General features: G+C 45.2%; 1 protein-coding gene across 2 annotated transcripts in view; it reads right to left on the reverse strand.

Annotated features, from left to right (window-relative positions):
* The window catches only part of ELOVL6 (ELOVL fatty acid elongase 6), a 140,022-nt gene extending 126,650 nt beyond the window's left edge, over nucleotides 1-13,372 (reverse strand). The window contains exon 1 of one of the 2 annotated variants that reach the window (XM_054030394.1): nucleotides 13,106-13,372. In XM_054030394.1, coding sequence (XP_053886369.1) covers nucleotides 13,106-13,136 — 31 coding nt within the window. In that variant the 5' untranslated portion in view covers nucleotides 13,137-13,372. The remainder of the gene's footprint in view (nucleotides 1-13,105) is intronic. The other variant, XM_054030393.1, reaches the window with a different exon arrangement.
* Between the last annotated feature and the right edge of the window lie 515 nt (nucleotides 13,373-13,887).

Here is a 13,887-nt window from a genome sequence, read left to right on the forward strand (position 1 = left end):
CAATGGAGCTGTGGGAAGTGACAGCCAGTATGTCCCTCGTCCCGCGCCGCTTCCTGCAGCTCCCATTGGCCTGGAGCGGTGAACCACGGCCACTGGGAGCTGCGATCGGCTGAACCTGTGGACGTGGCAGGTAAACAAACCGGCCCAGCCCACCAGGGGCTTTCCCTGATCAAGCGGCGGCCCTAGTTTGGGAACCACTGACCTAGACAAATCTAACATGGAAGCTAGACTTTCACAATACCAGTTCTTCAAAGCTAATTTTCAGAGCAGAACCACATGTTAGTGTTCAGATAATTTAGTCTAAATATTGTCACAGTCCATCTGTGATTCACTCTAGCAATACCTAATTATACTGGTTCACATGCAAAACTTCTGTCCATTTTTTCTCAGGTAACTATGACTTATTTCCAAAATTATGGAAAGTTATTGTTATTTATCATTTACACAGAATCAGCAGCATACCTGATGCTTCACAGTTCTACTAAACATTTCATTTTCTCCTCCCCCTCTGCCCCCAAATAATAAAACCAATGAGGAGGCTTATTCAGAAAGAAATGAACAAATGTTAACTACAGAAAAAGCAAGTCAGGTGAAGAGATGTTACAACCTTCTGTTCAGTCAATATGCTCCTATTCTATTTGGCTTTGTATGGTATTGGATTGTCTATCCTGAGCATGTGTATCACTTGTTCTGATATATGACTTCTATCAACTCTAACCTTTGACTAATCTGTGCAATAAAGCTGAAAACCTCATAGCATTACTGCATCTGTTACGACATTACTGTTTTTTAGGCCGTGGACGGCCTCGCCTAATAGGCAGGATGGGGAGCTGGCCTAATGGTTGGATCCTGGGTGACCAAGTCTAGTATCCAGAGCCCAAATCAGGAGCCAAGTTACCAAGTCCATGGAGGGAGCTGGAGTTGTGGACCAGGAACCAAGAGTAAGAGCTGGGGTCTGAAGCCAAATATCCAGTCCAGGGAGCAAACCAGACCTGACAGCCAGGAAGTAGGAGCCAAGGGTCAGAAGCAGAGTATGATCTGGAGTAGGAGCCAGGAGCAAGAGCCAAGAATCAGGGGCAAAGAGTAGGAGACCAGGAGCTGGAACAAGGAGACCAGGACTAGGAAGTGAGACCAGAAACACAGCTGCAGGTGTGAAATGCTATTGAGCAGCCAGGGGCCAGGGTTGTTGCAGGGTTTAAGAATGTGCCTGCTGTAGTATTCAGCCAATCAGGCCAGGTTCATTACCTGAAGGCAGTAAGATGTGTGTTGGTTCTGCTGTAAGTCCCCGACATTGTCTACTGAAGAAATGTATAACCATATTTTCAATCAGTAAACTCGCAACATGACACCTGGACCACTGGCTTCATCATCAACACTTAAAGTTGGTCGCAGAGTAATATATTATCCATACCAGAAATCATAACTAGGGCTCCATGTTTGTCATGGAGGTTGCAGAAGTCATGGATTCCGTGACTTTCTGCGACCTCCGTGACTTCTGCGGCAGCCAATATGGCTGATCACAGGGCTGCTCAAAAAGCTGGCTCCAGGGCCAGCAACACCGGCCTCTGCTGGAGCGGCTCTGCAGCCAGCCGCACCTGCCGCTGCTCGCGGTCTCGGGCAGCTGGCCCTGGGCAGCTGGCCCCTGGGACCGCCCGAGCAGCGGCCGGTGTGGCAAGCCCCAGGGACCGCCTGAGCAGCGGTCCCAGGGAGTCTCCAGAGCAGCCGCTGTCGGTGGCCCACGGCAGTGGTCCCGTGGTGGCCAGAGCAGTCGCTGTCGGCGGCCCCCAGCAGCGGTCTCCAGGCGGCTCCCAGCAGTGGTCGATGGGAGCAGCCGCTGTCAGCAGCCCCCAGCAGCAGTTCCCAGGTGGCCAGAGCAGCCGCTCCCCAGCGGCCCTGGCTGCTAGTGCCGATGGCTCTGGCCCACCCCCTCAGCTGTGGCCCCCGGGGCACCCACCCCAGTAGTGACCCCCCCCAGTAGTGACCCCTCCCAAGATTTAGTCATGAGTATTTATACTATAAGTCATGGCCAGGTCATGGGCCGTGAATTTTTGTTTATTGCCCGTAACCTGTCCATGACTAAATCATAGCTTTGATCATGACATGTACTCTTTCTTTCCTACCCTCCATTTTTCACTATTTCTGGCTCAAAATCTTTGTTGCCGTTGTCCCCCAGTTACACTCTGGTAACTGTGATCATTATAGGTGCAAATTTACTTGCAGTAAAGTCCTATCAGGGCAAAAACTACGGTTTCTTTACCCCATCCCCAGAAGGTGTGAACTAAGAGGGGCTTCTTCAGTTGTCAAACAAAAGCTTGGAAACACACTGCTCATTGGAGATGAGATTCCTGACCCACCCAGCAGCTAACTTCAAGCAGCAAATCATAGGCCAGATCTTTCTCTCACTGAAGTCAACGGAAGCAGGATCAGGTTCTGTGTTAATAAGGACCAACAGGCCCACTGGACTAACAAACACTTAATTTATATCACAGTAGCACCTACTGGCCTCAACCAAGTCAGGGCCCCACTGTGCTAGGTAGTGTATAAATATAATAAGTGACAGTCCTGATCCTGCAATAAACTCTCTGTGAGTGCACCCATGTTCACATGGAACCCAACTGAAAACAGAAGTCTGCTCCCACGGAGTTCACTAGGTGAGTGCAGCCTAACAAATTACTAGTCTGCCTGCACTATCTCCCTAGTCATATTACTGCATTAGAATTTAATCAGACAGTATCTATTTATTATAGGCAGTAACAAAGAACAATCTCCTTTGTTAATAGTATTTACTGATTTTATATGAGAGATGTTAAGGATTGCCAGGTTGCAAAGGGTTGATAACTATAAATGCTTTATTAGAAATACTAACAGAGGGGAAAAAAGAATACATCAACCTAAGTAACCTGGTACATTGTCAAGGTTTGATTAAAAATTGAAACTCATGAATGGTATATTGTGCAATATTTGAGAGTAGTCAAAAATCATGACTAACATAACAAACTAACTGCTAACAGCAGCTCAAGCATGCTCATATACACTTGTTTTTCTTAATATGTGGGACTGACCTTTAAAAAAGACACTGATGAGTGACTGCTCCTTGTATCTAATGCATTTATCAAGGGCAGTGGTTCTCACCCAGATGTCCAGGGCTCCCTGGGGGACCATGAGCAGGTTTCAGGGGGCCAGCATTAGACTTGCTGGGGCCCAGGGCAGAAAGCCAAAACCCCTCCCCTCCCCCCCACAATCCTAGCTGAGAACTAAGCAGTTAATTCAAAGTGCATGTGTATGTGTACAAAATATTAGAATGTATCTTAATGACCAAATACTACCTCCAGGGGGAGGGTTATTGGTGGGGTAAGAAGTTCCATGAATTTCCAACAGATCCTCCCCACAACTGAGAGGGATTTGGAGGGGCAGGGACGAGGCAGGGAGCATTGCTTTCAAACCTAGGAACCATGGGGAAGACACACTTCAGTCCTGAGGAGAATAAGCCTCACCACATTGCTCCTTTGCCCCCCCTCCCATTCAGACAGCATGATTCTCGTGGAATCCATGTTGCCATTAGCTAATAAACCTATGCTTGCAGAAATCCCCTCCCCCCACCCTGCTTCTAGCAGCATTTGCTTAGGTGATGGTATTGGGTAACAGTTTTCAAAAGCACATATGCGACTTATGAACCTACAACCCATTTTCAAAAGTGACATGGGGTATTTAGGAGACTGCTCCTAAGTGCCTATGTCAGTTTTGAAGATGGAAGCAGGCAGGGTCCAGAGTCACTTGGGCACTTTTGAAATGTTGCCCATCGTTATTACTTTATTATTTCTACAGCATTATAAGTGTGAATGGTGCTTTACAGACAAATAGAAGATTAAGTCTTGGCTCTCAGAAACTTAAAAATTAATGATGCCACATGAGGGATGTGTTCAAACACCATGGGCATGGAGTGAACAGGAGGCCACGGGCTACAGCAGTAAGTTTAAGTTAGCCTGGTTACAGATGTTGACACATATCTTGAGAGTTAGGATTTTTCTTCTTAATATTCTTCTCAGCCATTTGCAAACACTGGTATTTGCGGCACATGCACACAACCATCTACAAACATCCCCAATAAACAGACTGTCTCTGAAATGCCATGCATTGTCATTCCGACCTACCTCCATCCCTGGCAACTCCATGTAGCCTTAACCCCCAAGGAGCTCCAGCAGACTGGCCTTTTGCTGAGGGTGCCAGTGGGGTGGAGACAATGCAGCGGACTCCCCCTATTTCTGCATCACCAGAGTATTCTGCTGGATGATGGTGCTCTCCACTCAAGGTAACAAAAAGACGGATTGGTCCCATACTTAGCAATAACTCAGGCAAGGAACATTACCAAAGCAAGCCTCAGTTTCTCTCTTTCTGACACACACACACCACCACATGAACCGTTAGGTGGAAATATGGAGATTTGTGTGCGCAGGCATTTATCTGAATTTATATCTTATTCTATTATCATGTTATCATTTCTGGGTTGTTGTTGTTGTTTTTTTTTTACACTGTCTAGGACCTGCTCCTTAGGCAGGTGAAACTCCCACTGAAGTCAGGGTCAGAATTTCAGAATCAGGCCTATAATGACAATGACCTGTCTGTGTGATTTGTGGGCTCCAGGGGCATGACATAGCAGCTCACCAGCATCACCCCTCTTTGTCCCTAGTGCAGGGGGCATTTCTTGAGAATGGTGGAGTCAATGAGGTTTCCTTATACTTTGGCCTTCCCTGGCAGTTGGAATGACCTCCGGGAACCATGGAGAGTGGAACACACAAGTTAGAACAACCTTCAGTTTGCTCAACATTAAGTCCTGCAGGGATCTATCCTGGGTTCAGTTCTATTCAATAACTTCATAAGTGATCTGGATAGAGAGTACACTTATAAAGTTTGCAGCCAATAACAAGCTGGGAGGGGTTGCAAAAGCTTTGGAGGACAGGATTAAAATTCAAAATGATCTTGACAAACTGGAGAAATGGTCTGAAATAAATAGGATGAAATTCACTAAGGAGATATGCGAAGTACCACACTTAGGAAGGAATAATCAGTTGCACACTTACAAAATGGAAAATGGCTGCCTAAGAAGGAGTACTGCGGGAAAGGATCTGGGGGGTTATAGTGGATCACAAGCTAAATATGAGTCAACAATGTAATACTATTACAAAAAAAAAAGCAAACATCATTCTGGGGTGTATTAGTAAGAATATTGTAAGAAAGACACAAGAAGTTCTTCCGCTCTACTCAGCACTGATAAGGCCTCAACTGGAGTATTGTGTCCAGTTCTGGACACCACACTTTGGGAAAGATGTGAACAAACTGGAGAAAGTCCAGAGGAGTGCAACAAAAATAATTATAGGTCTAGAAAGCATGACCTCTGAGGAAAGACTGAAAAAATTGGGTTTGTTTAGTCTGGAGAAGAGAAGACTGAGGGGTGACAAAGTAAGTCTTCAAGTATGTAAAAGGTTGTTATAAAGAAGAGGGTGATAAATTGTTCTCCTTAGCCACTGAAGACAGGACAAGTAGTAATGGGGTTAAACTGCAACAAGGAAGTTTTAGATTAGGAAACAACTTCCTAACTGTAAGTGTAGTTAAGCACTGAAACAAATTACCCCAGGGTGGCCGTGGAATCTCCATCACTGGAGGTTTTTAAGAAGAGGTTAGACAAACGCTTGTCACAGAACGTCTAGATAATACTTAGTGCTGTCTCAGTGCAGGGAACTGAACTATATGACTTAATGAGGTCCCTTCCAGGCCTACATGTCTATGGGCAGGTCTTCACTACGGGGGCGGGGGTCGATTTAAGATACGCAAATTCAGCTACGCGAATAGCATAGCTGAATTCGACGTATCGGAGCCGACTTACCCAGCTGTGAGGACGGCGGCAAAATCGATCTCCGCGGCTCCCCGTCAACGGTGCTTACTCCCACCTCCACTGATGGAGTAAGCACGTCGATTCGGGGATCGATTGTCGTGTCCCGACGAGACGCGATAATTCGATCCCCGAGAGATCAATTTCTACCTGCCAATTCAGGCGGGTAGTGTAGACCTAGCCTATGATTCTAATTTATGCCAGAGGATAGGCTCTGCCCAGGATTGTGGGAACACAAAAGTGGCTTAAACCTGTCTCTGCCCTCCATTCATGCCTCCAACCTTCGACCTGGCTTGAGCAGATCAGAAAAACTGGCTCCATGTGGACAACACACATTTCTTTAGTTATGGTGCTTATGCAAATTATTAAAAGCAAATGAATTTTAAAAACTAATTGAGCTATCAACGTTTATGCTCTTTATTTTTTCACTTCCCCCAGCTTTGATTCTGAAAAATCAACTGTTAGATTCAAGTTTGTTTGTAATCACACTCAGTGCTGCAATGCTACAGTTTCAGACAATAAAGGGTTAAAAACAATTGCAGCCATTGGAATTTGTTTTTAAATTGCAGAAACATTTCTGTTGGTCTCAGATTTATAAATCTGAATTGCCTGTGCCCATTAAATAAATGACTGGCTTACTTCACACAGTGTTTCATTTTGTACAAAAGCTTTCTTATTAAACAGCCCTTTTCTATAATATACATATTACATAAAGAGCATTTGTAGCAAAATAACTTACAGAGTTAGGACCAATGCTGCTCTTATTTATACCTGGAACTCCATCTGGTCTGCAAATGTTAAATGAGAGCAGATATTGGCCTGTATATTATATATATTTGTTTGTTTGTTTGTTTTAAAGAGAGTAAACCATTTCAGAAATAAGCAAATCTGAAAAAAATAACAGTTTGAGAAGAAGTATCTACTGGTAGTATACATTACTATACGAACTGTACCAGGTTCCACAGAACAGACAGGGGAAAAGTTTGTGTGTGATTTTAGGCAAACCCTCTCATGACGTAACCTCACATACATAATCTCCGAGCAGTCAGCACAGACCTCAGGCTTTCCTATTGGTGAACACAGTGTCAGCAGACATCAGAAGATAATTATTATTGGCTAGACAATTACAACAGGAGAAACTGTCATTTAGTGCTGCTGGCATAAACCTGGCAGTCTGTAGGAGTACAAGGAAAGAAAGAGTGAGGATTTATTGCTCACTCAGTTAATTTCTATCATTTTTTCCAATCACTGACCAATTTTGCTACCTCACTGACTGCAGCTGTAAACTAGAAACCCAGCTCTAGAATCCATTTCACAGTACATCTGACTGCAATGTAAATTTTCTTTAAATAAATCATTTATATGTACGTTCTACCTGACACAAAATAAATACAATAAATAAGTAAAAACGTATTAACTCCTCATGCAGCTCTTTAGCTAGAGAAGCAAGATTCTGCAGATTTTACTAATTTCCTATACTCCCCTCCCCCCCTTTTTGCAAGAATTTTTTTTGGGGGGGGGTTGCATAATTTAAGAAATCATCTTAACAAGTACTGGGCCCAATCTTGCTCTTGCTGAAGTCAACGTTCCTAAAGTATGGGCAGAGCAAGTATGAGAGACACGGTATAGTTTGGTATTTTTAAAAAAGCCATCAGCTATATGTAAAAAACATACATCATTAAGTGAAGTAAGATTTTATGATAACAAGTGGGCCTACTGGCCCTAAAAAGCATTGTGTGATTCTGTTAAATTAACTGCTGAGTCAGTAATCTCACCTCCAGTGGGTGGTGCATTGCCAGGTCTTTGTTTGGCAGCCAAAAGAATCATTCTTAATTAATTTTTAAGTGGGAAAGAACCAGAGATTCTGTGGGGATAGCTGGAGGGATGGATTTACATTATACATACACACACATTAACAGAAACACAAATATTAGCTCATACAGATCACAAAAAACATCATTCATTTTGCCTGCATTTAAAAACACTATGCTATTTTACTACATTGCCAATTTAGCCCAGATTTCAATGGGACTGCATCTGCACAGCAGTCCACCCATAGGATTAGGGTCTTCATGAAGTAAAATAAGAACATCTGGAGTTAAAACATGGAAGGCCTGATTTACCACAGTTACTTCCACTATATGTCAGTGGAACTCCATTAATTTCAGCTTCTAAGGGGGAAAGTGCCTAATTCTCATAACTGTCAAAAGTCCCCACGTAGGCAGCTTGCTGGAGGCATAGTTGGAGAGTGAGAGCGTGCCAATAGTGCTTGTTGCTATGAGGATTCTGGATTGCATCACAGTCCATGGGCAGCCCAGGATGGGCCATTGCAGAGGGACATTTTGGTCACTGGAGTGGCCCAAAATCCAGAAGGCATGAAAGGGTGTAAAGCCACTTTTGCCATACTCTCCTGTAGGCTTTAACTTCTGTGCTGAGTCTTTGTATCAATAAAATTGTATAAACTATTTAGATTCCAAACATGCTATCCAAAATGCAGACACAGTAAATTCCCTAGGTCCATTTCACCCTATCCATTCAGAATAATCATTTAAAATATTGCAGATTTATTTTATGTAGCCTGGTAAGATATCAAGATACATTTCTAACATGGAACTGAAATAATAAATGCCACACCTATTTGATCTTCTTTCTACCTTCCATCTACTGTTATGGTGATGATGATGTATTCTAACTTAAAAGACTATTGCAACCTCTAGTATAAAACCTCCCACCAGTGGAATGTCTTGATTTTTTTTAAAGCAACAATTTTGCTTATTCCACTGATATTTGCATTTGCTACAAAACCAAACATGTTTATCCCTGAAACGTGCTCTTTAATATGCCTATTTTAGGGCCCTTATGTTAATTACATTGGTCCAGACAACTTCATATCAAGCCTATAGCAAAGTCAAGAAGCCATTTACTATCCTTCATCTGTGTTTAGAAATCCCATTATGTTACTCTGGTGGGAGATAAAGAGGCCTTTTCTCATGCTCTTTACCTGCTGAATTTTATCACATAAGTTCTCTTAAAAATTAAAACACTGGAAACACGATTAATTGTTTTGTTAGGGAGGTGAATTTCCTGTACAAGTTTATCATCTACTTTAACTACAAAGATTTTTTACTAGCATTTCCAAGGGAACACTCATAAGGCAGAAACCATCTCAATGGACATGACTCCATTTCGTTTTCAATAATGTTCTCAAACCTGAGCAAATCTCTCCTCCTACAGTTTAATATGAACTGGAGGTCTTAATTGATCAGTGCCCTTAAAACAAATGAAGTTAGATTGAGAAGTTCACACACGGATGACCGAATCTCTTCAACTATAAAGTAATAGCATGAAAATATTTGTTTCCCCCTTGAATCTAGAAAGTGGGAGCTTAATATTATTGGAATCGCAGCAGGCAAACCTTTGCAGTAAATTGAGGCACTTAAGGGGATTTTAATAATACTATCTAGCACTTATACAACACTTCACATCTTCAAAGCAATCTACAAACATTAACTAATTAATCTTCAAAGCACCTATCAGGTAGTTATGCAACCAATATTATCCCGTGTTACACCTGGGGAAACTGAGGCACACAGCAGTTATGCAATTTCCTCAATGTGATGGTCACATAATGAAGTGCAGCAGAACCAAGAAGAGATCACAAGAACCTGACTTCCAGTCATGTATTAATTCATTAGGCCACATGGCTTCCTTAGTGTGCTTATGAAAGTATTTATTGAGGCAACAATTTCCTCCACCCCAGGGAAATCAATTATTTTTTATCAAGGTATAATCAAGATGCAGACTCCAGAGAAAATAATACAAAAATAACAACAATAATGATAATAAGTAAATAAAAAGATTTTGCAGTCTGTTCAAAAGTGTCTGGAGGTCCGGATTTGGCCTGCGATACGCCCATGGACTATCCCTGCCTCTACCCCTTTACTGAAATGCTACATCATGAGGATAAGTTTCTCCAGGAGCAGAGAGAGAGAACAAAATGAACAAGATCCAGAGCTACTAAGCCTAATAAGATTTTTAAGATCTAAAAAATAAAAACAAACAAAGGCAAAACAAACAATCAGGCTGAACAGAATGCCTCAATAGGTACCCTTCAGGAGCTAATTTCCCTAATCATCTCTCCTGCAGGTGACCAGAGAAGCCAAAGCATTTAATGGTCATTTTAATTGTTGTTCTAGAAACCACATGTGCCACTGAGCTATCCCAGAAGCATCCCTGGTACCCTAGTGAGGGCCTTGGATCATTCGGCCTAGCAAACCCAGGAAGTGCAGCCTTAGCTTGTAGCTGGTTCCTATCCCTCATCTATCACCCCCTGGGAAACAGGGAAGTTACTCACTGTGTGAAGCGTTGGGGTAGCAGGATGAGAAGAGAGATGGCAGGGGATGTGAGGGGAGTGTGGTAAAGGAGTGGGACACAGGATATGAAGGGAAGGATGCAGCACAGAGGCAAATAAATGAGAGGTTTGAGGGCAGCGCGCAGCAAAACGATCAAGCATAAGGGGCAAAGGGAGGGGGAAAGAATGGCACAAAGCGGGAGGTGAATGCAGAGGGTGAAGGAATGACAGGCACAGTGTGCATTGGAAGGCGGCTGCGAAGGGTAAGGGATGAGAGTACAGGAAGCTGGGAGAGAGAAGGGGTGCAGGACAGGGACTGGTGAAGCACTTGCTTTTCATGCACAATCAAAGCACAGCAGCCGAGGAGGTGGTGGGAGGCTCTAAGTCTTGCACTGGGGGCTTTGCTTTTCACCTGGCCACTTTGGTGTTGATTTTATAATGAGTCTCGTGATATTTGGTGTGTTTGTTAAAGCCACAGGTCCTGTAAGCATGAGATGAGGTGAGACTCTTGGCTTTCATTTCCTACACAAAGGAAGTTTCTAGCTCTCTTGGTTGCCCAGAAAAATGTAAGTGACCCAAGTGCAGCCTAAAGGTGGGAGAAACCAGAAGGCACATAGAAAGAACTCAATATTTATTATTAATTAGTTTTATGTCTCATGATTAAGGCTACGATTTAGTTATGGAGGTTGCAGAAGTCACGGAATCCATGACCTCCAGTGATCTCTGTGACTTCAACCTGTGGCGGTCGGGAGCTGCAGGGTCCCCCGCCACCTGTGGGGGCAGGGAGCTGCGGGGTACCTCTGCCACCTCTAGCAGCCCCCAGAGCTTCAAGCCACTGCAGGCCATGGGGGTACCCTGCAGTTGCCAGCCGCCGCAGGCAGCGGTGAACCCCCAAGCTCCCAGCCACGGCAGGCCCCTGGACCTGTGGGTGGCAGGGGTACCCTGCAGCCTCCAGCTGCTGCAAGTGGCAGGGGGCCCACAGCTCCCAACCCAGGGGAGCAGGGGACCTCGGAGCTCCCAGCCGCAGCACAGCTGCTCCGCTGCCGGCAGTGTGGGGACCACAGATCCCCAGTTTTGTCACAGATATTTTTAGTAAAAGGACAGGTCAGGTTTCCCAGACATTTTCTTTATTGCCCCTGACCTGTCCTGACTTTTACTAAAAATATCCGTGATAAAAGCTTAGCCTTACTCATGATTTTAAGGCGCTCATCAATGTGGGGGTCCCCACTCATGATTTTTTAAGTTGGGGGCTGACAATTCTGCCATTTCGGGGATGGCAATGGTGTCTCTTCCTCCGGCCTCCCCAGTCCCTCTCGCACGGCGCTGCTGCTGCTATCGAGGTACCCCAGCCTCCAGCTGCTTCTACGGCGAGCCCCAGCTCAGCTGTGGACACCCCCGCCCCGTGCAGCAGCGCAGGGCTCCCCCCAGCCTAGGCCCGGCGTGAGGCGCCGGGGGAGAAGGAGGGTTAAATGCGGCAGCGAATGGGGCGCTGATCTGCCTCAGCCGCGGCCGGTCCAGCCCCGGGAGGGAGCGGGAGGAGGAGTGGAAGATTTGAAAGGGAGGCGAGCGAGCACTGGAGAGCGGCGCACGTGTGTGTGTCCGAGCGCCCAGGGGATGGCGGCTCTGCAGTCCCGGGCGGCGCGGCGGCAGCAGGCCAGCCAGCGAGACCCGCCCATGGTCGCCCGGGCAGAGAGGAAAGCCCCACTCCCTAAAATCGCAGCAGCAGAGCGTGCGCCCTGTCTGCAGCGACCCGGTAGCATCTCCCGCTCACTCCCCCGCGCTCTCAGTCTCATCAAAGAGAGACAAGGGGGGTTGTGAAAGAGAGACAGTCTCGCCGGCGAGCTCTCGCTCTGTGAATGCCGCCAGCCGGTGTCTGGGTAGACCTCACCACAGGCTTTTTCTGGATCCAATCCTCCACCTAGAGGACCCAGCGTTTGTTTGTTCTCACACATCCTCCCGGCGAATACACATGCACTTTGCAAACCCTGCCGGGCGACTCCATGCTCTGGCTGGCTGTACCCTCCAGTGCCTGGATTGTCAGGCACCCATCGCAGACATGATGTGCCCTGCATGGGAACTTTTCCTGCACGAGTTCCCCGCCTGCCCCTACGCAGTTTAACTTTTCTCTTTTTCTGATAAATCCAGGTCACTGAAGATCTCCCCCGATACAGACATGCATAAAAAGTTAATAGGAGCGTGGCTGCAGTTTAAGTTGTATTTGAAGCAGGGGACTCGACAGTTCCTTGTGTTTTGTTTTTAACTTGTTCTTCTGCGTTAGAGTTGGAAGGAGGTAACTGGAGCAGTGGGAAGGGGGGACGGGGGGAGAGACCCTGAAAGAGGAAATGGGGCACACGTACAGAAAAGAGTTGCAAGGAGAAAAGAAGGGCATAAGGGAAATGGCAAAGGTAGGGGTACAACAGCGAACGAGGAAAGAGGAACAAAAGTAAAATGGAAGGAGGTCGCAGGGAATCGTTTTATCTCATTATAAAAAAAAATTTATTAGTGGGATTGCCATCGGTGTTATATAACTTTTTAAAATTAGAAAAACAGGGCAGTCTCTCAATTTTAGTACCCTTGAGCTTTTATTGTGTGGTTTGTTATGTCACTGGAATAATTCACACACACTCTAATGTGCATATGCACATACTGCTGCACATATTGGTATGTATGTTTATATATACATACATACACACACACACACACCCCACTGCACCTCATCGGAGCCAGTAATATACAGAGACTGGCTCAGCGATTACCCTGTAGTCAATTATGTCTAATCCATCCATAGATATAAAACACACATGCTCAGAGAGAGAGAGAGCGCGCTACAGTAGCTACTGGTAAATACTACATTAACCATCACCTACCAATTCTCTTGCATCCACTGGATGGCTTCATTCTCGTTGAATTGCTTTTCAAATTCGTATTCTTGCAAAGTCAACACTGACATGTTCATTGGACCAATCTTCTGGGGGATGCCTTCCTAGGTCTAAAAATAAATATAGTATCTAAAGATCTTTTCCCCTGCGTGTCTTCCCTTCAATCGCCCCTTTCTCTCTCCCCCTCTCTTTCTGTCTCTCTCAGCTATATCCTTGATTTCGCATTGCTTTTCTCCTCTTCCTATCCTTCTCCACCCGTGTCTGGAGGTCTCCTCCTCTCAGCTTCTGCATCCACCCTGAGAGGAAATGGAGGCGTTGCGGTCTTAGTGCCCGTCTGTGTAGAGTTTAGCCGCTGCTTGCTCACAGTGACATGCATATACCTCCTGCAAGTCAAACGTAGCCCCCTGGCTAGAAAATCCTCCACCGTTTAGAGCAAGACGGTCTGACTCATGCAAAAACTGGGAAGTAAAATAATCTAGACTAGGGGTTGAAGCATTAAGGGAATCACTCCTGAGTATTAGCTTCTTTGGCATCTAATCACGTTCACTTCCTTTATGGCTTTGAATGAGACACGCTGCCCAAGCGCCCAGCACTGGAAGCTGCTAATGACCATACCCACGATTTTCACGTTAGAGTAGTAAAAACATATACATCCCAGGGAACATTAAGTACGGCTAATATCAGAACAAAGCTTACAGCACATTTTCTCGGAGATTGGCTTTGAAACTGAATATTAACATTTCTTTCCTTTGTGACAGGAAATCACCTGG

The sequence above is a fragment of the Malaclemys terrapin genome, chromosome 5, assembly GCF_027887155.1.
Source record: "Malaclemys terrapin pileata isolate rMalTer1 chromosome 5, rMalTer1.hap1, whole genome shotgun sequence".
NCBI lineage: Eukaryota > Metazoa > Chordata > Testudines > Emydidae > Malaclemys > Malaclemys terrapin.